At 34.6% G+C, this 27722-nt stretch overlaps 1 protein-coding gene across 1 annotated transcript in view; it reads right to left on the reverse strand.

The window, feature by feature from the left end:
• The window catches only part of HELRODRAFT_66349 (hypothetical protein), a gene marked incomplete at both ends in the record, with an annotated part of 36011 nt that extends 8602 nt beyond the window's left edge, over positions 1 to 27409 (reverse strand). The window contains 14 exons of the mRNA XM_009020999.1: positions 3898 to 4460; positions 5140 to 5298; positions 5567 to 5717; positions 5856 to 6041; positions 6763 to 6914; positions 6990 to 7111; positions 7358 to 7856; positions 7989 to 8102; positions 8197 to 8289; positions 8403 to 8744; positions 8891 to 9048; positions 17038 to 17107; positions 18048 to 18237; positions 27312 to 27409. Coding sequence (XP_009019247.1) covers positions 3898 to 4460; positions 5140 to 5298; positions 5567 to 5717; positions 5856 to 6041; positions 6763 to 6914; positions 6990 to 7111; positions 7358 to 7856; positions 7989 to 8102; positions 8197 to 8289; positions 8403 to 8744; positions 8891 to 9048; positions 17038 to 17107; positions 18048 to 18237; positions 27312 to 27409 — 2897 coding nt within the window. The remainder of the gene's footprint in view (positions 1 to 3897; positions 4461 to 5139; positions 5299 to 5566; positions 5718 to 5855; positions 6042 to 6762; positions 6915 to 6989; positions 7112 to 7357; positions 7857 to 7988; positions 8103 to 8196; positions 8290 to 8402; positions 8745 to 8890; positions 9049 to 17037; positions 17108 to 18047; positions 18238 to 27311) is intronic.
• Between the last annotated feature and the right edge of the window lie 313 nt (positions 27410 to 27722).

Here is a 27722-nt window from a genome sequence, read left to right on the forward strand (position 1 = left end):
ATGCAGTTTTTGCTCATAAAAGGTGTTGATTTTTTTTGTATTTCACTCGGGCACTGGGAAACTGAAAAAGGACAAGCGTTTTGTTATGTGACACCATTTTGCCGTTACGTATTTGATACTTTTTGCGTAGGACGAAGTAACAGGCGTCTCCAACCATCACCACCTCCTTGTAAATATAACAATCACACACAGTTTAAATTCAATTGGTAGAATTGCTTATAATTTGGTCCTCTATTTTTTCTACTCATATTTAAACATTAAAACTTGTACATTTGTTATCACATACTAACAAATTTATTCATGTTTTATATATGCTCTAAACAACGGCGGCGTGATGGCTCAATGGTTAAAGGCGCCTGGTCTTGCTATTGCTATGACTGGGTTCGAATACAAAAAGATCCCCGCCTATCATATGCAATGTGTATGATGCGTGGTTTGCTTGCGCATTCATATACGCTGTGTGTGTTTGACGTTGTAACCTCTGAAGCAAACGCAAAAGAGAGAGAGAAACCTTCAACCTTTATGAAGAACAATTGTTTATGCATTTATGCATATTAAAAGAACAATTGCGTCAGAGAGATGAGTAAAATATAAATTTCGTAGTAACAAAAATTAAAAAATTTTATCGCAATGAAATAATAAGATTAAATTCAACTGAATTTTCCAACACCGCATCAATGTTTTCGTGAGTGTTTAAAGAACGACAAAACAGGAGCAACATCGTTAAAACACCACAGCAAAGCAACAACATCATTACAATCAACAACAACATCATTACAAACAACAACAACATCATTACAAACAACAACATCTTTACAAACGCCAACAGCTTCATTAAAAACGCCAACAACATCATTAAAAACATCAACATCACTACAAACAAAACAATAACAACATCACTACAAACAACAACAACATCATTACAAACGCCAACAACATCATTACAAACAACAACAACATCATTACAACAAAACTTCAACATCATTACAAGCACAAACAACCTCACTACAAACAACAACAACATCATTACAAACGCCAACATCATCATTACAAACAGCAATAACATCACAAACAACAACAACAACACCATTACAAACAACAACACAAAATCCTACCAAATCTGCGTTACACGATAAGAGACTTCTGTTAAGTTTGTGTTGTTGTGGGGAGTCAGTTGATTCAATGACCACATTTTTCAGAGCATAAGTTGGCTGTTTGTTCTGTTCAGCTATTGTTGTTGTCGTAGTTGTTGCTGTTGTTGTTGTTGCATCAATGATGTTGTCTGCTTTTGTTGAATAAACGTTGTTGTCACTGACATTGTTGTTGTTGTTGCTGTTTGAAAGTTGAGAACATTCTGATTTTAAAATTAGTCTATAAGCAGGTATTTGTATTGGTGTTGTTGTTGCTGAAGCTGCTGTTGTCGTTGATGTTGAGGTTGATGATGTTAACGTTGTTGTTATTGATGATGTTGCTGATGTTGTTGATGTTGCTGTGGATAGATGTAATTTTGAAAGGTTGCTGAAGCTGACAGGTGAGATGGAGTAACTGCGAACTGACGTTGTTGTTAATGTTGTTGTTATTGTTGTGGTTGTTGTTGATGTTGGTGTTGATGTTGTGGTTGTTGTTGATGTTGGTGTTGATATTTTTGTTGATGTTGTTGTTGTTGTTTTTGATGTTGTTGTGGTTGTTGTGGTTGTTTTTGATGTTGTTGTTGTTGTGGATGTTGTTGTCGTTGTTTTTGATGATGTATTATGATTAACGTTTGTGGTGGTTATGCGGTGATTATTCTGTTTCCATTTAATTGCGCCAGCAGTGCTTTAAATAAATTGATACATTAAATTAATAAATTTAATATAGTTAAAATTATTGCTTGTTAAGTATGTCAGTGGCTTAATTTCGCAACGTTCTAAAATTATTATTCATTCATCCATTCATACAATCACTCTTCGTTTATTAGTTCGTTCGTTCGTTTGTTTGTTTGTTTTATGCTTGTTAGTTAGTAAACCAGTTAGTTAATTAATTAGTAAGTTCATCCTTCATTCATTCATTCGTTCGTTCGTTCGTTCGTTCTTTTATTCATCATTCATTCATTCAATTATTCATTCATTCATTACAGTTGAATTTACGATAAAAACTTGATTTCGCAGCAGTTTTCATTGATTTGTTATGCTTATAACAAAATAAATGAAATCATTGAAACGCACGTACCAGTTCTGACGTTGTTGTGATGGTTGCCGTCTAGGTTGCTGTTGCATAAACTGACCCGCTTGTTGTTCAGCAACAGTTGCCTGAAAACATTTGTTGCTGGTTTAAAATCGTGCACTTGATCACATGAAGCGACATGAATAATTGTTTGAAAATTATGAAATGCATAACAAAGCAAAAGACCCGATTCAATATTTTTGGATTTATTTGCCTAACGAATGCATTGGACGGCAACGTGCCTGTGTATGATGACGCCTCATCGCATGGCTGACGTGATATTTGTTTGTTTGATTGTTTGTCGTGTATTTGTGCGCTTGGCTGTTTGTTTGTGGGCTTGTTTGTTTGCTTGTTTGTTTTTTGAAAAGGTGACAATGCAAAGAACAAACGTGATGCCGATGAAGAAGAAATTCCAGTATTATGATATTTTCATGTATGGGAAAAACAGATTCGTGCCAGCAATCGACAACCCAAATAACCAAATAATTAATTTATCGGACCACGGACCCAAGCAACGACTGTTGAATTTAGCCATGCTGCATTCGTTTAGACAAGTTTGCTCATGGAGTTTTTTACTTATTATTGCATATTTTGCACGTTACTAAGGACCAATTTAGTAATAAATACAGCTGCTCACAGTAACTTATTTTCAAATATTGTTATACGATATGTTTAAATATGTTCTTGTTATATATGTTCTTGTTACAATTCAACAAAGTAGAAACATCTTCAGAGCAGTTTAATTAATGACTGTCCCATTGAATTGAAGACCCGAGCATTCAATCATCTTAAGGCTTGCTTGACTCTTAAATTAATACAATCCATATATCATAGTTACGTTATATTATGAACACTTTTTCTCTTTAATTCTTTTTTTAATTTTCATTTAATTTCAGTAAGAAATAAAAATATTTCAACTCTTAATTACTTTCCATTTATCTTTTACATTTCTTTCCATTCTTGCAGTTACATTTTTGCAAATAATGTGAAGAGTAAGTTGAGCAAACAACACAAACGACTACATCAACAACTTTCTTTTAAGAAAAAACGTTTAACTGTCAGAAATTTTCTCATCCAAAATTGTGAGGCATTTTATGTTTAACTGCTGCTTGAAATCGAAAAGACTTCCAACAGAAGAGCGCACGCAAGTTTCAGCCGTTTCTGAAAAGGACATCACTGTGGATTGATAGGTCACGTGAGTAGGTCTCAGCAACTTGGTCTTATGCAGACAAGTCTCAGCAACTTGGTCTTATGCAGACTGTATAGTTCAAAGAGGAGGGTGTGGAACATGCTGGTCCGTGGCAACCAATTGGTTAATCTGAGAATGAAAGATGACATCAAGGAAAACTAAAAAGTGACCACAAAACCAAACAAGCTTGTAAAAATTTAAAACAATATTCTTTGCTGGTTGGAAAACAGTAGAACAGGCAGGCAAAAAGAAATGAATCAATACAAAACAGAAAGACTACAAAAAATAACAACAACAAAAGCAGCTGCAATAATTACATCAAAAACAATGACATTAACAGCAACAGCAGCAGCAACGATGACAACGACATTACGAACCGCAACGACAACGACAACAAAAGCAATGACATTAACAACAACAGCAACAACCATGACAACAGCAGCAGCAACACCAAAAACAATAACATTAACAATAAGGACAAACACAGCAACAAAAGCAGCACCAACCTGTTGAGTGGAGTGTTGTTAGTTGGATAAATTAATGAGACCCTCCTAACACTTCTGATCGTTTGCTTGTTTACTGCAGTTGCTGTTGTTGCTGTTGATGTTGTTGTTGATATTGCTGTTGTTGATGTTGCTGTTGTTGTTGCTGTTGTTGTTGCTGTTGTTGTTGTGGATGCCATTGTTGTTAGGGATGTAGTGTTTGCGGTAGTTTTTGATGTTGGGGTGACTGCTAACGTTCTAATAATAAATGGCAAAAATGTAGTTGGCGATGCTGACGAGATGGATGTGTTAACGTGCTTGCTTCTAGCAAGTGCGGATGATGTGAGCAGCAACTGATTGGCCGGTATGGAAAGTTTCCTGGTACGATGCAAATTGTTCTCGTCCAGTTTCGTCACATCCAGTTGTACACTCGCACGTTTGAAGGTCCGTCTGCCAGCCACAAATTTGTTATCATTCTTCTTCGGTTTCGTTGTTGTGCTGATTAACTGCAGGTCTCCTGTCTGAGTGTCTTCTACTGTTATTGGTTTCAAGAGAAGGTGATGTTTTATCTGTTGTTGTTGTTGTTTCTCTGATGATTGCCGTTGCAGTATTGGTTGCTGTTTTGTTGGATTAGCAGTAGATGAACTTGAGAAAGAGGGAACTAATCGTCCTATTTGCAACACCATATTTTCTGTTGTGCATACATACATGACGGGTGATAATGATATTTTTTTTAATAAATGAGCAACAATAAAATTGAAAAACAATTTTGTATTTATCATAGTTTAATTAATATTTATGACTATTAAATATTTTATAAAAATATTTTTTATGTAAAAGGAGAAACGAGCAAACCGTTCGCCAGGATGTTTGCAGAAGCAGGAGCGTTGCGTATAAGTAGGTGACTGAGGACTTTGTACTTTCCATCTTTTCCTCCCCGTCTACCGGTTTTGGGTGAACGGTCATCGTGTTCGTTGGAGGTTCTCCCGGTGGACTCCTCACTGTCCTCCAAACTCAAGTCAACCTTCAGTTGCCATTAAACGGTTTAATAAAAGATGGAATTTAATTTTATAGTTCAATCAAATAGACACATTTCAAAATGAAAAATATAAATTTTACAATTGGTAAAATTTCATAACACTAGTGAAATTAAACTTGTTTTGGTAGCTAATCAAATTTGTTAAAAAAATTTATTTGATTTACATAGAACAGTAAAATTAATTTACCTTATAATAAACGTAAAAAGACAGATAATAAGAAGGAAACCTCTGAGGATGAAAATCCTTCCACAAGAATGGCCACCAAGAGGTTGAAGAGGACGTAGTTGCCAAACGTCATGAGGAAGATGAAGTACAGAGCTGCCCAGGCTGATGTTTTCGACATTCCGTTGTACAGAACCTCGTTCCAATCTTCCTGTGTTAGTATCTGTGTTGTTGTGTTGGTAGATGTGTTGTTGTGTTGGTAGATGTGTTGTTGTGTTGGTAGATGTGTGGTTTTGTTCGTATATGTGTTTGTGTGTTGGGTTGGTAATTGTTGTGTGGTTTTGCGTTGTGGTTTGTGGGATGAATTCATGTACGTACATGTTCTATAATGCTTGCAACCGAGAAGTATTTGATTGTTTTAATGTTTTTATTGATGGCCAAAATGTTCAGTTATTTACAAATTGTGCAAATTAGTAGGTGCAAGTTTTAACCTGAAAAACAGTCACAATAGCCCAGAGCAATGAGTCAAAATTCTTCCTGTCACATTTGCAGATGTTGGCGAGGACCTCGGTGCAGTTGCACGGTCTCTTCTCGCTGGGGTGGGCGCACAACCTGCCACCAAACAAGTGCATTCCCAGAATGCTGAGTAGGCAAGCATTTTTAATTTTATTTTAATTTTAAGTTGTGTTAATTGATAGAAAGGGTTTGAATTGAAATATGAAAACTACAGGAACAAACAAATGCTGAAGACAATAAATTGAATTCTATTGAACGGTGCACCTGAATATGAAGATGAAGAGTACAAGGAGCGCGAAAAATGTTGCAACGTTGTCCATGGTCTTCAGCATAATGACCAGCTGTTGACGCAGTGCTGGAAGGAACCTGACGACTTTCAAGATCCTCAACAACCTGAACGTTCTCAGAACCGACAGCCCACTGTCCCCCTCGTGGGTCAACTCCACCAAGCTGGAAAATAAAAAATTATTAATTTTGTCTTTAATTTTATCTGACATTAACAATTTTTTTGAGAACTAAATAAATCTTTCAAAATTAAGCAGATGGTTCAAATATTTGCATAAACAACTTTTCACGCAACGAATAGTTTTTAGATAATTTTCAACTATGTGAAATAGTTTATGAAAGGCGTGTTGTTACAAATAAAATTATTTTATTTCTTTCAAACATTTCGTGGAAATAAAAAAATTAATTTAAAAAATTTTAAAGTAAAAAAAATTTGTTTTAATAACTTTTATGCTAGAGAAATGCACAATTTGCAAAAATATACATTTTGCAGAAATACATGAATGTGCATGCGGGCTGCAAAATATAGATGCTAGTTTACACCAGGTACTTTAAATGAGCATCATATATAAACAAGGTAACACATAATTCAAAACCAAGTAAAATGCAGGGGTCCAAAAACAATAGAGACCATCAATAGCCCCGTAAGCAGTGTGTCTAAAGTGTCAGAAACTAACTTCTTCTGAAACTAATAACACGACGAAGCCAAAGAAGCATCATTGCTTTTCATTAACGCATTCCTCAAACATTACCACTGTTACTGTTAATAACATCAACACAAGTTTCATAATATCAACACATCAAAACATCAGCACAAGACTCATAACATCAACGCAAGTTTCATACCATCAACACAAGTTTCATACCATCAACACAAGTTTCTAACCTAATAACAACAATGAAACCGTCAAAGACGTTGAAGCCATTCCTGATGTAGCCGATCAAGCCCTCTGAGATCAACTTCAGGAACATCTCCACAGCAAACAACCCGGTGAATATAACGTTGCTGTACTCCAAAACTTCAGTTAACAATTTCGGCTGTTTGTTGCAAAGAAATGTATTAAGTTAAAAAGCATTTGTTAATAGAAATATTTGAAAATTTTTGAAATTCACTTCATTGTGGTGTTCAATGCCCATACTGAGCGTGTTTATTAATATGGCGACCAGAATGCCTTGCTGAAAATATCGCTGATTCACCAAAACTTTCACGTAACGTCGAAGCTTCTTCCATATAACTGAAACATTAACAATCTTAATTTTGATATGAAAAAATTTGAAAATTATGAAAAATATTTTGCATGGTTTTTACTCACTGCATAGACAGAAATATTTTGTTAAATCATTTTTAGATTCTTTGCTCTTAACTTCGTTCTGAAAGTTGACGTTGCATCGCTTGCTATAACAATCGTCATCATTAGATTTATCACGATGTTTCCCGTTTGAGGCTCCCAATGTTTCATTTCTGCCTGATCGAACGCTACCACTTCTGACGTTACCATCGACCTCATCGGAGGACGCCAGCCTACAATCTCTTGAAGAACTGGCAGCAGACGAATCTCCTTCTCCAGCATCGTATTTCAAATTAGTGCTCTTATTGCTGCAGCCTCTCTTTCCCGTTACATAGTTTTTTTGTTTATATATTTTACTGTTTTTTACTCGATTTTCTGATTTAGATTCAAACACTGTACAGACAGGCTGTTCTTCGGCATTGCTGAAGTAATCATCACCATCTTCTTCTTTATTGCAGGCTTTTGTCATTTTAAAATTGCCTTTGTCTGCAAAAAAGCTGCATACGATGCAGCACTTGTTTCTGTTCAAATTTTGTATCACGTGATGTTGTGAGCACTTCCGGCGAAACGTTTTCCATAGACCGGATATTTTATTAGCCAGGTAGGTAAGAAATTGGGCGAAACATCTAATCAACTCGTCGTAGCATCCTCGCGATTCCGTCAGACTCCTCACCGTGCTGGTCGACTGCCTCTTCATCATTGCATTAAAGTATTTTCAGAAATATTAAATTAATTTTTAAATTGTCTCAAACAGCAACGAAAACACAACGACCACAACATTAACCACAACAACAGCAACAACAGCAACAACATCAACAACAACTTGTCGTTGGTTCCTTCTTTCGTACTGCATCCGCTCCATTTCCCGTTTTTTTGTTTCTGAAAATTGAGTTGCAATAACTACAAGGCAGAGATTGATCATAAAAAATGCTCCGACCTGAAAACGAAATAATAGTAGTATAACACAAAATTATTCCAAATGTAAGTAATTGTTGTAAATAATGTTTAGAATAAAATCGCATTTCACTCACAACAATCAAAGCCACAAAATAGATCCAATTCCAGAACGAATGGGCGTCTTGAATGTAATACATGATGTTCACCCAACCGGCCAAACTAATGACCTAAGTTATTGCTAGCATTTATAAGCAGGACGTTCATGGTGAGTGATAAAAATACAAAAAAAATTGAGAACAATATTTTTATATATAGCAGCGTTTAAATGATTACAACAAACCTGAAAAATTGCAACCCAAGCAAGACCGATGTTGTCAAAAGAGATAGCACCTTGAAAGGGATTAAGTCCAGTTGGTTGGCAGGCCGTGTAGTACATGTTCCAGTTGATGCAACTCTCGTTGTTGTGGAGGCTGGCATCGACTGTGGTTGCGTCGGCGTAATGTGATGGGCTGGCTGATGCGTTGCATCTCATTCCGTTCAGAATGTAGAGCGGAAGATGTTCGCACCTGTTCATGCCGTTGTCATCTTCCCGGCTGCATATGAAGTCTTTGTCGTGGTCCATATAGTAGGGACTGAGGAAGCTGTGGAAAAATAAAATTGTTTCATTGGTGTTCCACCCTGACTCTGACCAAACATTTTTGTTGAAGATAATCAATTTTACAAAGTGTATACGCATTTTAATCATTTTAAAATTTTATGACACAGAATAATGTCAATGCAATAGTGGATGAAACAATTTACAATAAAAACCAACTCTGGTTTTGTAACGTTTTCGGGCAGCCTCAACCAACATCTGTTCCTCAAAACGCCCGACCAAAGTTGAACTCCAACGATTCCAAAAATGAAGAACACAAAAAAACATAGCAACAAAACATTTCCAAGCATCGGCAGTGTGTCCAAAAGCAGGTTCACCAAAATGCGGAGATCTGGAATCGAAAATAATAACCATCACATGACCATTGATATGATTGAACGATTTGGTTCAGTTGGTTTGGCTTCGTGCAACGAAATTTTACTAGTCATGAAAATATTGTTCGGTCAGATGTTGAACAACAGACGCCTAGACCCGCTATACTGTTGAGTGGGAAGTTTTATCCCACGAGTTAATGTTACAGGGGCAAAAAACGAATTTGAAGTAAATATCGCGGTGAAGTTGCAAGGCAAGTGATTACGGTTAACTAATCTTAAAAACCAATTAAAATTAAACCCACGCTGACCCGAATGCGTTGCAAGAAATTTATCCATTCATTCTTTAATACGGATGGATTAGCAGGACAATGTGTGCAATGCTTGCTCATGACTTTTCTTTACAAATATTTTCCTTTTCACAATGCTGCACTAAATTTTGCTTCTGTTTCAAAACGAACATCAAATCTCAAGTCTCTTCATTGCTACAGTAAGCATTTAAAAATTATTACATAAGGTTTGTTTGTAATAAATTTTTAAGTTCTTAAAAATTAATATGAAAGCATTTCTGACAGGTAAGGAATGTGCCTGCATTGAAACGAAACTTTTCTCATAAATATGTAGAAAAAGCACACTTGATTGTTTGGCACACGAGCTCGTTCAACGTTGGTAGATGGCTTTAAAAATCTCATCAAGAAAAGATTGACTGACTGAAAAATGTTTGAAAACATTTCATTATTTCCTCTGCAAGTTTGTTAATCACCATTATTCATTTAATGTTCATCCATCGTACTCATCGGGTTCTCTGCTCGTTCAAAACTTGTTCAGTGGAGCTTAGTTGACAGTGAATATAGTTGGAAGTATAAAAAATGTTGTAGTAAGGAAGGAATGGAAGAAATTAATTATCCTTCCAATGTGTGCGAAACGTAATTATTTGTAACTCATATGCAGTAGATAACATCATTTATAAGCGCTTGTTTGCCTGCCACAACAAGGTTATTGTGCGAGATGGAAAACGAAATTCCTTTGTGAGACACGCAAACATTCAAAGTGAGACAACCACAAAAATGAATTTATCTACAAAAAAATTTATTCTAGAATGGAAATGAATATTGCTTGAATTTTGTTGATATCGATGTGTTTGTAGTGTTTTGTGAACAATTTTTTGAATCTATACCTGGAATTTTGTGACAAAGTTGAGAAATATTTTTGTTGCAAACCACCGTGTGAATGCTTACGCAACAAATTTTTTTAATTGATAAAAATAGTTTTTGTTGTTAGTTTTATTGAATTTTCAACCAAACACTAACCCAACAAATACATATGAAACTTCATGCTGATAATCATGCTTTCTGCAATAAATAACGACAATGCTAACATCAACAACAACAACAACCACAACAACATCAACAACCACAGCAACATCAAGAACAACAACAGCAACAACGTAATAATAATTATCACAAAACAGACACACCCCTAGCAGTAAAACGTGGACAACTTCTAAAGCCATCGACCGACACACGCACGCACATACTCACATGCATGAAATGCACACACACGCACACACAAATACACATATACGCACACTCCACAGGAATAATACCTACAGTGACTCGAACAGCGGTATAAAGACGCATACATAATGCAGGGTGACAAAATATTGAAACATAAAAAAGTAAGCTGTATGAGGAATGGGTGGGTAGGAATAATGGTCAACTAATCAATCATCATAATGCTGGGAATGAACATTTTGTTGCCTGCGACCATTGTGCCGCAGAGTTGACAGAAAATTTTATTTTTGTTTTCCGGTAATTAATTTTTTTTTCAGAAAAGTTGCGAATGTTGTTTGCTTTCGTTTTTAAATTGTTTGCTGAATTTTATTCGCCAGCGATTCGGCACAGCATGCCTCGTTTATTTTCTCCCGAACAGCTAACAACGACAACGATGTGGATGCAACAGAGTTTTAATTAATATTTTTATTTTAGTACGGATATGACGTCATTCTGCTGCAAACTTAACAATCAATGCTGATGTCATTAATATTATTCATTAATATTAGTACTAACACAACAACGGCCATCAACACAACAACATCGCAACAACATCGCAACGTCACAACTACATTACAAACACATCGCAACAACATCACAACAACGCCACAACAACATCGCAACAACATCCCAACAACGCCACAACAACATCACAACAACTTCACAACAACGTCACAACAACATCGCAACAACATCGCAACAATGTCACAACAACATCGCAACAACATCCCAACAACATTACAAACACATCGCAACAACATCGCAGCAACATCCCAACAACATCACAACAACGCATCAGCAACAACAAACCAAATGTAACAGGACCAACCAGAAACATTAAACAGGTTTCATCAAATCTATACGCTAACATGTAAATTGAAACTGCACTAACAACAACGGAAAATAAATTAACTATTTATTACCACAATTCCAAAGTTGAAGTTTATTAAAAAGGGTCAACAACAACAACACCAACAACCCCACGATCAACAACAACATCAACAACAACATCAACAACAACAACGACGACAACAACAACAACGACGACAGATCATAATTAAAATAAAAATTAACCGTATAATTATTTAGCATATCAACAGAAGATGTGTGAACCAACAAAATTTTGGATGAACAAATGCTCACACTACAAGTCTGTCTTGTTGTCTGTGAGTTTGTGTGCACGAATGCCTGTATGTCTTCGTGTTTGAATGTCTTAATTATACTCTCTTTCTCTTTTTTTTCATATGTGTATAAATTCAAAATAAATATTAAATAGCATATATACGGATGCTCAAAATTGTTCATCCATTGCCTGGTATGTATGTCCGTAATAAATATGACTGATTCGGAAAAAGCTTGTAAGAAGTTGGTGTATTTGAGTATTTTCTTTTTAATTAAAAAATTTTATCTCTAAAAATGACCAAACACATCCAATACATCGGAGGGAGGGTGTGCAGTGCATGTGATTACGCGTCGTTGACAAATGGTTGGTGATAAATTGTGACTATGACCTGCTCGGACGGGGTGGTTTAATTGATGAAAGTTTAATCCTGCAGTTGATGGAGTGTTGTGACCTTAAATTATAAAAAAAACTTCAATCTCATTTCAGGCTCCTATTCATTAGTCGCCAGATGAGTTAATTAATTATCAAACTTTAATTCGATTGTTGAGAGGAAAGCCAAACATTCGCATTAGAGAACTTGCTAAATAAGCGGCTCATATTTGCAGGAGTTTGGAGGAACAATTTGAGAAGCATTAAAATATGAGGCGTGATGATATTTGTTTTGCCAGATAAAAGAAAGTATGATAAGAATGAGGGAAGAGGAATTAGGCTCTTCATCGCTTCCATAGATCATCTTTACACTTGCATGCGTGATATTTGTAAGGCTAGATTTGAGATAGTAACATCATAACAAGATAATGATTGTTGATAATGGAATGATAACAAGGTGATAATGAAATTAAAAAATGATGATGACACAGTAATTATAAAATAATAATAATAAAACCAATAATAACAAAACCAATAATAATAATAATAATAATAATAACAATAATAATAATAACAATAATAATAATAATATACCTATACATTCCATCGGCACGCACGTAGAGAATGTTTGAAAAACTTTTCTTAAAAATGTCGTATCGAAGCGAGTGCTAATCATAACAAGTTATTTTTTAAGGTCTATTTCAAACGAATGAGTAAAAAGTAAATGATCAATTTTCAACAGCGTTTTGCTCTTGATTCAAGCAACACCTTTTTTTAAAGTGTTGGCTGTCTTTGTCAACATAATTTTCTTCTCATAAAAAGCTTTAAAATAAAATTAATCTCCATTATTTTCCAAATCTTCTCATCGCTATTAAATAAAGTTGTTTCTTCACTCTCCTTTTCATGTTCACAACCAACATTCAACGTTTTCCATCAACAACACTTCACGTTCACAGCAAACATTCATGAACTACATCCAAGCAGTCAGACAACATACTGGCGTAAAATTATAACCGAATGTTTTAAACAGTTTAAAGTACGTTTCGCAAACATTGTCGTAACCTTTTTATAAAACGCCTTATTGAAGTCCTGGGGACAGCAGCATGAGAACAGCGGTGACATGTTGTCACAATGTTCTCATCAAACAATTATAAACAACTAGCACTACTTTGTAAACAAAATCAACGCACCTTAAAACTACTAACAAAAACCATGAAATGTTTGCCAGCAACAAAAACAGCAATAGAAACAGCATTAAAGAATCATGTATACAACTCAATCAACATTGATAACAACGAAGATTTTATTACTAACAATTATAATGGTTAATCAGCGCAAACAATAACAACACTAAACACGAACATACAACACGAACAAACAACGCGAACAAACAGCAGAAACAAACAAACAGCATGAACAAACAACACTAACAAAAAAAACCCAAATAAGAACATCGACAGCGAAACACAACTACTCCATCCTGACGTCTTTCAAATTAATCTGCATGGCAAACCTGTGATATCATTTAATTGTTTTTCATTTATCTTGTTTCTGTGTACGTGTGCATGTGCGTGCAGTGAATAGAGGCCCGGTTCTAGGAACCTTTTGTGCATAGGCAACATGCAAATTTGCCGCTCTTCTCCAATAATTTTTGGTTTGAAAAATAAAATCGAAATCTAATTTCAATCTCTTTTTAGTTTATTAGAAAAATTTTTTGAAAACAAACTCTACACAAATAAATAAATTCATATTTGATGAATACATTAAGGAATTATTAGTTTATATAAATTGTATTTAAAAATAAATTTTTCTGGCTTTAAATTCAATTTTTTTTCTTATTTCTCCCATTTACATTTGATCAGCAATTTCTTTTTTGTTTGAAAACCAACCAACATTTGACACCTCAGATTTTATTATTTTTAACTTTGAAAAACTTCTATCAGCACTAGCAACTGTGACTGGTAATGTTAGAAGAACCCAAAAAGATAGCGAAAGATTAGGAAAGACTTAACAGATTTCGATAAATAAATATTTTGAAAAACATTTTTCCCTATACTTTTTTGTTCCGCAGTTCCCAGCCGTTGATACGTGATTTATTATCAGATGTTAGGGCTAATCGTAATTGCTTACGGTGCTTTAACAATTTTTCATCCTTCAAACTCATGCCGTTTATACTGTACAGACACTCCAATAGCTTTTTAAGTTCTAATAATAATTGAGTGCATCTATCGTTTATTGTTTGAATCGATTTGTCTATATTACCTGGTTGTAAAAAGATACTCTAAAGTTTTGTTCACGTGATGCCATCGGTTTATCATTGCCTTCGTATGAAAAGTGCCGGCTTTTTAGCGCACACGTGTAAATTTCTATTCATCGAATCCTTCACAAATTCCAGTTCAATTACTAATATTTTGATTTTCTCAATAATTGCTGAAAAAAACTTCATCAGTACTAACCGCATGAAGAAGATTAAGCGGCGTTCAAATGTCTCAAGGCTAGACACAAATCTAACGCCTGTCATTGCAAAATTTTGCTGACAATGTTAATTTTATTCCAAATATTACAATTTAATTACCAGAAAATTGATTTTAAAATTTTCAAAAAAGACGTTTTTCAGAGACCGAAAAAGGATCAACTTTTAATCTTGTGTTAATCTTAATGGAAAAGTATACCGCGTAAATTTATAAATTAGAACAGTTAAATAAATAATTAGTTATTAACAATGAAAAAAAATGCCGCTTCTTGAAAATTTGAAAAATGCTTTGTCGTCCTTTCTAATGAAACGATTCACCGGGCTAAAATTGGTTCTAAAATATTTTGCTTAACGATCTTCTATTGAAACAATTTAATATTTCATTACTATTATTATTATATTATTATTATTATTTTATTATGTATTTATTTAAATATTCAAATTTTTTTTAACATTTATGATCTTATAATAAGAAGTTTTTTAAAATTTTAAAAAAGACCGCATCCTTGGATAAGTTTAAGAAATGAGAGAAGAAAGATTAACTAAAAGTAAACCTCAATGGAATAATAAACTATTAGAATTAAAAATGTTAACACTTAAAAGTTTTACAATACTAAAAATCATTGAAAATTAATTATTTTTTTACAGAAAATGCCGCCCCACCCAGGCCTGTGTGCATACTTCTACATACAAACATAAAACTTGTTTTTGATACTTAATAAGCCTAAACACACACACACACACAAACACCACACACACACTCACACACAAACAAACAAACACTCACACATGGCACACACATTCACACGTACATACCTAGAAATCTACCTTATTAGGATTATGATTGATATCTGTATGCAAGAAATTTGTTATCGGCGAACGTAATGTAGTGCGTGCAAGTTTCTTTATGTACGTTAAATTTTTTTAAACAACAAATTGCATCATTGGTGGTTATAGAGTGGAATACACACCACACACACACACACACACACACACACACACACACACACACACACACACACACACACACACACACACACACACACACACACACCACACACACACACACACATACCACACCACACACACACACACACACACACACACACATACACACACACACACACACATATACACCACACATACACACACACAAACACACATGTTTGTGCGTGAGTATATAGTTGCAATTATTTGCATAGCATAATTTGAATTGCGTAACGTTGAAGAATTGATGGAGTGGAGATGGCAGGGAGGCCCGGAGTCTCGTGCTTGAATTTTCATTAGGAGATTAGCGAGCGACATGGTGGGCAGGAACTTTCCTCAACGAACTTCGTTCAAGTTCATGTTTTCGTTTTCAATGTTCACGTTCAGTGTTTCCAATGTTTGTTGCATGAGTTTGGCTATATTCATGTTACTTATTTATTCGTGTTATTTATTTGCCGCTTATCTATTCAATATTCCGTGTGTCTAGTTTGCATTATTTTATTTTCAATTTTTGGCACTTCTCCACTTGTTTGATTGTTTGCTGAACGTTTTACACACCAGCAGAAGAAGAAAAAAATTTAAATTAGATAAAATTTTTTTTGAATTATCGGCGCGAGTGCAAACATCATTCCTTCCTTCAGACGCCTGCTCAGCTCATCCGTTGATAAAAAATTCAACTCGTCTTCCAATTTTTACTACATTTTCAATAATTTATGCTTAAATAAATATGAAAGTTTATGTACATACCAAACAAGTAGCGGAATAATTCATTATTTAGTTTTTCTTAATTTTTTAATAAAAGAGGAGGAAAATAATTAAAAAATTCGGAACTATTTGTGGTTTAATACAAAAATTTGAAAAAATTGTCTGAATACTTTGTGTGTGATGTTATTAGATGAAGAATAAGTGTTGAAGCGATAAAATAAATGTGATGCGTGTTGGGATTTATTAAGGCCATGTTGCAAGTTCGCTCCGTCGTAATATTGACACATCTTCCACTTAGTTATAATAACAGTTTATCACTGAATTAATTGTATTCTAATATTTTCAAATGAAAGCTCTATCAAATTTTTCCAACATTGCAACATTTGAGAGCATTTCTATCTGTTACATAAGTCGTTCAGTCAAACAGCACGGACTACTTGCAAACTTCGCCTAACTAAATGACCCTGCCCATCTGATTCGCAACATTCCCGCGCTACGTGGAAGAACGAAGCAAGTGAATGGACGCGAAAGTGAATATAAATTTAATTCTCAGGGTGTTGAGACGTTCTGTTGGTGGTTAGCCAATAATTGTTAAATTTCTTGAAAGTTTTAGAGTTTTGTGAGTGGACGAATTTAGTAGATGAACTGGTAGATGAATGGATGAAATAATTCAAATAATGGGATTGATGCTTCATTTGAATCAATAACTTTCAGATATAAAAAGCAATTTAGTGACAATGTTTCCAAATGAAAAAATTACAAAAATTACAAAAAGAGTTGAAAGCAAAATAAACCGAACTTGGAACTCTGTTGATAGCTCTGAGTGGTCTGAGGACTCTGATGGTTCTGATGGCGGAGAGGTTCAAGTTCTGCGTGTCCACCGCGTACTCGATAGCTCTGTATAGTTGCATGTTGCATGGTTGCATGTTGCATAGTTGCATGTTGCATGGTTGCATGTTGCATGGTTGCATGTTGCATAGTTGCATGTTGCATGGTTGCATGTTGTATGGTTGCATGTTGCATGGTCGCATGTTGCGTGGTCGCATACATTTGTGTTGCTGGTGTTTTGTTACATTTGTTGCATGCATGGTTGCATGTTTGTTGGGTTTAATTTTGCGAGACCATTTTTCCAGGGGACTCTGTACGTTTGACTACCTTCTTCCATAACATAAACACATGTATGTACGTACTAAACATACGTGAAACATAATGTTATCAAACTAGTTCCTTTGAATGTATAAGCAACATTTTCTTGTTTTGGCAGCTAACCTTATATGCTACAATAAACTAATAATATAAGTATTGAAAGTAATTTTCAGGAATTCAAGATGCTTAAAACTGACAAAGAAGAAACGACAACATTAGCCGACAAGAAAACAGAATCTGTTGAAAGTTGCTAAGAAGCGTAACAACAAACTTTTCCTGGTTAAATTGATGGATATAATAATGATTTTCATGGATTATATATATTATATAAATGGTTAAATTAGGAAGAGACTTGAATTTGCAGATAAATTATTGACTACTTACAGCAACATTCATTTCAACAAAATCTATTTCCATCAACTTGTAATATCGCATTGAAATTTTTTTGTAAAAATATCAAATGTTAATAGAATGTTGAATTTTCTTTCAAAACACATTGAAAATATTACTGATATGTCTTATCACTTTGTAACGAACCCTAACCAACCAATCAACCAAACAGCCAACCAACCAACCAGCCAACCAACCAACCAAGCAACCAACCAACCAACCAACCATCCAACCAACCAGCCAACCAACCAACCAACCAACCTGCCAGCCAACCAACCAACCAGCCAACCAGCCAGCCAACCAATCAACCAACCCTGCAACAACGATGAACATATCAAGCCTGTTCCATGTTTCAGCGAGGTAGGCCAGCCTGCCAATGAATCCCATGGCCATCAACTTGATCATCATCTCCGAAGCGAAGAAGGCAAATATCAGGTGGTCAGAGTACTTCAAAATGCGACATCTGGTGACGAATTAAATTTTATTTTGATGGTTATTCCCTTGTAATGCTATATTTATCGTTATGGTTCGTCTTGCTGTTATTATTTTGGATGAAAATTTGATTTTGAAAATTTTCATTTTTAGGAAAAAATTTCATGGAGCTCTGTTGTTTGAAAAGGCATTTTGATCATACTCTACCAACAAGAATTATTATCATTTTAATAAATTAAAAAATTAAGAATAATGAAATAAATATCAGTTATAATATATTTACAGCACCTCTGCTAGAACCTCTTTTATTATAAACTCACACACTCATCTGTGTTTGTGTGTGTTTAATGCAGATTGTGACCAATATGTAAAATTGTGCCAAACGTTAAGATTAATTACATATAAAAAAAAGGTTAAAAAGGTCAACTTCACTCTTCCAAAGCTTAGAGGATTTAACAGAGCGCACAATCATCGTAAATGAATACTTGCTAAACGACTCATCACACACGAAACATGCGGGGATCTTTTTGTCACATTCGAACCCGGTTACTGCGAAACAGCACCAGGCGACCTTAACCATTAGACCATCACGCTGCCCCATATGAAAAACGTTATGGAAAATATTCACTTTTACGACTCGATCATCATCGTCATAATTTCATTTCATTCAGCATCCGATGTTCGCTAAAATTAATTCATGCAATGAAAAAATGTAAAAATATTTTGTCGTCTCTGAAAACGAAAATGAAGAAATAAATCTTCATTGAAGCCTTTCAAATCTGAGTTCCTATTCTGCCTGCTTTATTATTATTGCCGTCTATAAAATAAGCAACTGCACTGAACGATTACGTAAGTATGAGAGAGAGGATAGTTTCAAATCTGCTAAGAACAACTGGTTCAGCGTGTTGAGGTTGTGTGGTAGTGGTGGTAGTGGTGGTGGTTGTGGTGGTGGTGGTGGTTGAAGAGAAAAAATCCTGAATTGTTAAAAAAAGTAATTGCGATTGATTCAAAAATCGTGTGAAACATTCATTCAAAATGATAAAGGCGAAAAAGATTTCAACATTCTGTTTTGTTTTACACTTTCGTAAATGAAACCAGCAGTGTAAGAATGATGTGGTGTCGTTAATTGTTGTAGTTGCACTTGGCAGCAGTTGGTTCAGCTATTGTCAGTTCTTGTTAAATATCTCAACTTAAGATTAGTGCAAGGTACATCGAATCAATTGGCAAAAGTTCAGCTACACTGCAAAAAACGAACTATCAGGAAACAAGTTTTGCGCTTATTATATAATTCAAAATGAAAAATGTTTTTGCAGACAAAAAAAGTTTTGAAAAACAAATAAATACCAAAAGAAACATACGAACAAACAAATGAACAAACAATGAAACAAACAAAAAAAAACGAATAATAATTTGAGCGAAAGTTTCCAAGCAGAACATCCATTGCTATTTACACGATGAATAAATCTTCCCTACCTTCCAAACAACATTCATCGAAATAACGTGCATACTTGTGTACACACAAACACACACAAATACACACACACACGCACACGCACGCACATGCACACACACACATCTTCTTTTACACCCCGCAATAAAAATATTCATTTTTCAAGTTAAACTTTAAAAATATTTACGATAAATAAATGCCGTCAAAATGTGCTTTTAGAGTGGACGGACAATCAACCAAACGAAAAATGTATTCAGTTTTATTGCCTAATTTTTTGTGTCTGCCAACTGATTGAGAGGAACTGAACAAAGTTGCACACTGCACGCATGTTCGCCTAAACATTTGAATGTGATAGGTGGAAAATTGAGGAATGAGTGAAAGTAACAAAAAGAAGGAAGAAGGAATGAAGCTTAACTTGTCAGAGAATAATGGTTCATTCCATTTTCACACTGCCATCTTTATTGTTGTTATTATTATTGTTATTATTATCATTTAGATTTCTCGTTCTCAATTTTGTACATTTTTTTAATTATTTTTCAACCGCAGTTTCGAATTAATATTGATGGAAGATTGAGTTATGATTGAAAAGTTTTTCGTCGAAAAATCCAAACCAATTATGAATTGTTTTTATTATTAAGATTATAATTAAAATATTAATTAAAAAATTGATTGAAATATTAATTGAGACATTAATAACTATGTTGATTATTATTGGTATAGCGATAGTCAGAACTATTGTTGGTTGTAGGTAGGTAGGTAGGTAGGTAGGTTGGTAGGTAGGTAGGTAGGTAGGTAGGTGGGTAGGTTGGTAGATAGGTAGGTAGGTAGGTAGGTAGGTAGGTAGGTAGGTAGGTAGGTAGGTAGGTAGGTAGGTAGGTAGGTAGGTAGGTAGGTAGGTAGGTAGGTAGGTAGGTAGGTAGGTAGGTAGGTAGGTAGGTAGGTAGGTAGGTAGGTAGGTAGGTAAGTAGGTAGGTAGGTAGGTAAGTAGGTAGGTAGGTAGGTAGGTAGGTAGTTAGGTAGGTAGGTAGGTAGGTTAATAATGTAGAGAAATAGATCACAAAAAACTATTGTAATGAAGATGATTTATTGACAAAATGACAAACGACTAGAAAGCAAAATGAAATTATAAGAAAAGTTTCGCTCGAGTTATAACGCATCGAAACGAACAAACAAACAAACACGAGTAAAATTATTTTGATTTGAAATTCCCGCAAACAATCATCAACAATCCATACAATTCTACGTTTGTCTGAAAGAAGATGCAAATGCAATCATAACGGCATGTAATTACACGCTCCTCCTAAGCTGAAAAAAGCAAACTGTTAGTAAATGTTAGACGAAAATGATGATAAATAATAAAACTATCCATCCATTTACTCACCTACCTACCCACCCACCTTCTTTCTTCCTACCCACCTACCTACTTTCTTCCTACCCACCTACCTACCTATCTTGCACCAACACTCAACCCAAGTGGTGCAAAATCATCATCTTCCAGCTAAGTTAGAATACCATCAACGTTTAAATGTTGTGACATTCAAATATGAATATGCAATGCGCATTAATTTCCATCTTGTTTATTTTCTCTTGAAATGAGAGTCAAGCGCTTTTGAGGCGTCTCCTGAGACAGCGTGCACACATCGCATGTAGCAGCCACCAACGCGTTTGCAACTGCGAGCCACTCAACTGTCCGCCAACGACCACAGCATTAAGTCTTCAGTCAGTTTTCAATGAGCTAATCTCAACGTGCTACCCTGCTTGCTTCTTTGTGGGTTTGTGTGCTTGCGTGTGTGCGTGTATGTGTGTGTTTGTATATTTGGTCTGCATGTGTGGGTTTGTGTGTGTATATTTGCCGTGCAGATGTTTTGAGTGTTTTTATGTTTGATTGGTGTGTGTGTTGTATGTGCGAACGTTCATACATGCCTACTTTCTGTAAGATTCATTACGATGGTTCTGGTTGAATTAATAATAATAATAATAATAATACTAATAATAATAATAATAATAATAATAATAATAGCAGCTTATAATGGGCTCAAACTAAGAAGTCAGTATGCCGCCCCTGTCATCGACTCGAGACACATTGCGTATGTTGTTATAAAATCTTAGTGAACTGTGAAATAAAACCGCCAAATCATTCGATTCATCACAACTCATCGTTGCATACGATGCTGTTACGTTATAGCATACGTTCTTCAAACTTTAATGTGTGCTGCCACGAATTGTGCATGACGGTTTTATTCTATTTAATCGATCAATTTAAACTAATTATAATCCAACAAAAATTTGAATGAATAACAAAAAAAAACGATTGTAACGTATTTGTTTCGAAGCATGAAACACTTATCTGGAAGTACTTGAATTTCTGAACAATATATTCCTGCTTATGTTCAATGTCAATTTATTTCCTTATTTCTTATGGAATCCAGCCAGAATCTAAAAAATGTTCATTGCCCGGAGCAGACTTCAAATTGAAGATCGAGGATTGATGTATGTTGATGGATGGGTTGGTGGATGGATGGATGGATTGTTAGGTGGATGGATTGGTGGATGAATGGTGGATGGATGGATGGATGGATGGATTGTTAGGTGGATGGATTGGTAGATGAATAGGTGGATGGGTTTAGGGGATGGATAAATAGGTGGCTTGTTATGTGAATGGGTTGGTGAATGATTGGATAGGTGGTCAGCTTAGTCTTGTAGTTGAATGGATATAGGTACAAAAGTGAATTAGTGGAAAGTATCCACTGGATAGCAGATGTTTGCAGCTAGCAAACATTTGTAGGAAGGCTTCAATTGAAAAGGCAGATGGTCATATTTAATTAGTCATTGCTGTTACTAGTATCATTTTATAATTATGTTGGCATAATTAAGGTTGAAAATTTGCAGGTATTTCAACAATATGCATGCAGATTTGTGCCTGGATGTTGTTAGTCATATATGCACACTTTTTGATAAATTAATTGTATTATTTTCACTACCAACATAAAAGAACATCTCATCAACAACAACTTTTTGAACCATACAAATAAAAACAAAAACGCCAACAAAACAATATTAGCACCAACAATTTAAGCAACAACAACTAATTCGCCACTAATAAAAATATTAATCAGTAATAACGATAAATATTAAATGCATTAGGAAAGATAATATAACAAGGAAGACAGAAAAATTATTAATTATAAAAACAATTCCAAAAGAACAACAACAACAACAGCAGCAACAACAAAAACAACAACAGCAACAACAGCAGCAACAACAACAGCAACAACAACAGCAACAATAACAACAGCAACAACAACAGCAGCAACAACAACAGCAACAACAACAACAACAACAGCAACAACAACAGCAGCAACAACAACAACAGCAGCAACAACAATAAACAATAACAACAAATTGAACGTGAAATCTTCGCAGTGTAATCAAATAAGGCACTGAAGACGCATGGAGCAGACGCAGTGGAAGGACACAAAAGGCGTGGGTACTAGGACTAAATATGGATTAGGTAAACAGATTGTCCCTCTCTTTTCTCTAATTGTCATCCTCATCATCTAAATGAAGAGTATGAATATTTTATTAAATGTAAAAATTTGAATATGAAATATGAAAAGTAAGGATATCCGGCTATGCAAGAGTACAGCATGAAGTTTGCACACACACACACACACACACACACACACACACACACACACACACACACACACACACACACACACACACACACACACACAGACACGCACGCACGCACACACAAACAAACCACACACACACACACACGCACACACACACACACAGAACATATCATTGCAATGTTGAATGATGCTGTAATAATACAATACTGCGTGTTCAACGGCATGTTTCTGAGTTTGGTTCGTGCATTGTTTGTTAGTTTACATACATGTACGTGGATCATTCATCTTGTTGCCGCTTCAAATAACTTATCTCAAATATTTCGAAAGTTAAGCGCCACAGAAATGCAAATATCGTAGTGGTTCTGTTATCGCAGTTTGTTATTTATTACTTTGTTTTTTTCTTTATTTTTATTTTTTAATATTTTCAATTATTTCAACTTTTCGCGCGCCTTTTTGTTGATCGTTGAGTGTTTTTCATTTTAAAGTTCTTAATCGGTGTATAGTCAATTGGTTAATTACGTTGTCCATTGAAATTTCAACTAAATATACCATTTGTTGATCGGTGCAATATTGAAAAGAAACTCTTTCTTTTTGAATGGTTGCTGGCAACTCAATGGGATACCCCTCTGCATGTCTTTTCTTTGTGAGAGCTTCTCATTCCTATTATGATTTTCATTTTAGTTGCGTATGAAGATGGAAGTGGCTCGTATTTTGTTGCATCTGTTGCCTCCTCAAATGTTTTATAAAAATTTTAAATTTCATTCACCCCTTACGATCATTTGTTTGCTTGTTTAACAGAATTATTGAAATTGTTTTTTAAAAGTTAGACCTGCAGATCAAATCTAACAATGTCATCTAAATGTTTGGAAAGTTTTTGTTGAAATCTCCGATGTTGGTTGCTGATCATCATCTGATGTATAATTGATACGGTGATATAATATATAACTGATAAGATGATATAATTGATAATTGAAGGTACTTCCCACTGAGGATTTTAAATTAAATCTGAATTGATGTGAAGTACAAACATTAATAAAAAACATCTTAAATCAGAAGTAAATTTTGATCTTGAAATAAATTGCTCGAAGAAGGTTTTAAAGAGAATTGATATGTATTAATAAAAATGTCTTTAGAAAAAACACAGTCTAATGCACCTCAGGCAAGCACTGATGTGTGTATACAGTATATGTGCATGTACATGTGTATGTATGTGTGTATATGTGTGCGTGTGCGTGCATGTACATGTATGTGTACGTGATTTTTTATGTACCAAAGAGGCTATTTAAAATTTAGTAAAAATTTTCATTAAAGGTAACTGAAACTTGAAGTGGTTTCGTTGTTGTGGCTGTTTATTTTTGCTGCGTTAAACGTTGTTTTGATATTAGGTGCGTGTCTGTTTAATATTTTGTTCGTTCGCGTGCGTGGTTGGTGCGTCAGTGAAATTTTAATTTCCTTCCATGGTTAAACTTGAGACGCCTTCATTCAACCAAGCGGCCGCTCAACTCTCTACTTTCTCTCCAGTTCTTCCACCACTTTTTTCACCAATTTTTAATTTGTCAATACAATGGAAACCCACTTGATTTATTTTTACCTGATTGAGCACCTGGTTTCATTAACCGATCATAATTTTTTAAACATTTAAAAACATGAGCAATGTTATTTAAAGCTTTCACAGGGAACAATTTATTCTAACTTTTATCAGAAAATTATTTTATTATTCTTTTAAATGTACTTTTATGAACTAAATATCTCTGTAACTCAGCAAAGTTCATTTAAGATAAGTATTAAAAATATTTTTTTCATCTTTGAATGAAATGAACTTAATAATAGCTGTAACCATTAACAATCTTTCAGTTTTTCAGACTTGTTTTTTATTCCTGAATCGAATCAGCTTCCCAAAAATGTAAGTTGGCGAATTGTTTTGCCTTCACTTCAGTCCTGCTAGCCACCATGTTGGCAATGTCGGATTTCAAAATTTTTACTTAATAAGCAACGTGGAAATGTTCAAAGGTGTGTGCTATTTTTTTGGTGGAAGGGACAACTATTAATGAAGCTTCCTACGATAAATGTTTTTCAGCACAACGTTACAAAGTTAGATGAGAATAAAATATAAATCTGCAGTGAATAATAAAGTACAAAACAAACTTTATAGCTATAACAGTGAATATAAAATGCGTACAACTAGCAGGACCTAATGAATATTTTAATCTCTATGTATCTTTCAGGTAAACGACGCACGTATTGAAGAAAATAACTGATTGAGGATCGGATGGGGAGCCCTCCGATCATCCACATTGCAGTCCTTTCATCAAACTTCATCCATTTCATTTCTTTCCCACGAACGTGGCAGTACAAAATATAATTTAGTGGATTTCTCCGTCCCTTGAAACAATTTTCTCATACGCACACACACACACACACACACACACACACACACACACACACACACACACACACACAGCATGTGTCCAGTGCAAGGTAAGTTTTCCAGATGATACAGATGATATGTTATTTATTTTGACTGTAAATCTTTTCAATATCGGTTGTTAGGGGTTTCGGTTTCAAATCACAATGTGTGATTTTGAGATTTTCCGATCCGATAATAAAAATATTAAAAGTGATAATAACAACAATGACAACGCAATTTATTTAACCAGTACAGCACATATGCCCAACAAGCTCATAAATAAATCTTCCATGGATGGTTGACTACAAAATTTAAAAACACCATCATCATCATAGTAATTTCAAAGGCATACGAGGGGAACTTTTAAAAAACAGTCAGGAAGAATTTTATATATAAAATTAAATATTAACTTATAAACTGTTAACTTAATTCGTGTGTTGGTGTTACAACCAATACAATATTGTATTCATCGAATACAATAATTGCACTATCAAGACATCTCACAATGCATACAGAAAGAGGGGTCATCAAGTCTCACTTGCAATCAACACATGCAACTCCAATTATCCGCCAAATTCTTAACAACAACACTAAATAATTTATCAAAACACCAACACAATACATCTAAAAATTGCGGAAGCTGTCCTAATATTTATCAATAAACCCCAAATAAACATCCAACAGAATGATAACATCATTGCCAACTCGACGCCTTAATACTAACTTCAATAACAATGAAGAACAAAGGAATGACAACAACAAAAATAAAGAATACGACACCAACTAATAACTTTTCTTTGTTTAAAGAAACTATATAAACCAAACCGGCACCGAAGATGATTTGTGAAAAATCAAAATAAGGCCTATCTGCATGATGAATTTGGATAACAACAGGTTTATTAATTTTTTCATCATGAACTTGGATAATTCTATTTTCAATAAATTTAACAATTTCCAAAAAATTCTAGTAAGAAAAATTTAAAAAACAAACTTCAAATTGATTAATGCCAACAATTTGGTATTGACATTAAGGATTTCTCTACATTTATACAAGAATCTTCTGCACTTCAGCTTGTAATAATAATATTTAGCACTTTGTGGAAAATGGCAAAACGTCAAATGCAAAAGTTCATGCAGAAGCAACCTAGGTCGTTTGCAAAAAAAGAGTTAACATTTTAAGTGTAATTTTGCTCTGTCAGTTCTCATTGTTAGAAATTTACTATTTCAATATATTTGAATTTGTAGAATAATTCATTGCAACTGATTTTTGTGGTCCTGATTTGTTTTAGCTTTTATATTATGAGAGAAGCTCTTAAATAAATGGTTATTAATTTTAAGAAACCGAATGAAGAAAGGAATTAAGGGGGACACCTTCTTGGGAGTGGGAAGGAAATGGGAAGGAAGTGAAATGAAAAGGGAATGGGGAGGGAATTAGCTACTGAGCAGCAGGATAAATAGGAAAAAATTGAAATCGTTAGAGGAAATGAAATTTGAATTTCTAGAAAATGGGCTATATAAATTTGATTGATTGATTGAAAATAATTTGATTGAATTTATCATTCCCCTTCATCTTCACCAAACAACAACATCGCCATCCCGTCACCACTAACCTCAAATCATCCAGGCAGTTCTCATCGATGCACGGCTTGTAGAGGCCCAGCGTCAGGCAGTTCAGCAGGATGACCAGCATGCTTATCGTCTCAAACCACGTAATCGAATGATTGGTTGAAGAGTTGGTTGGTTTGTTGAGGATCAGTTAGTTGGTTGGTTGATTGGATTGGTTGGTTTGTTGATTGGTTGGTTGAGAGTCAGTTGGTTGGTTGATTGAGGATCAATTGGTTGTTAGGTTGGTTGGTTGGTAGGTTGAATGGTTGGTTGATTGATTGATAGAATAATTTGAAAAGTTAAGGATAAGCATATTTAAATTCATGAACAAAGTTCAATGAAAAAATTAATAAATTAATTTTGCGAATATTATTACTATTTAAATGTTGCAAATTTTATTATTATTAAGTTAATCT

The sequence above is a fragment of the Helobdella robusta genome (assembly GCF_000326865.2).
Source record: "Helobdella robusta unplaced genomic scaffold HELROscaffold_3, whole genome shotgun sequence".
Classification (NCBI taxonomy): domain Eukaryota; kingdom Metazoa; phylum Annelida; class Clitellata; order Rhynchobdellida; family Glossiphoniidae; genus Helobdella; species Helobdella robusta.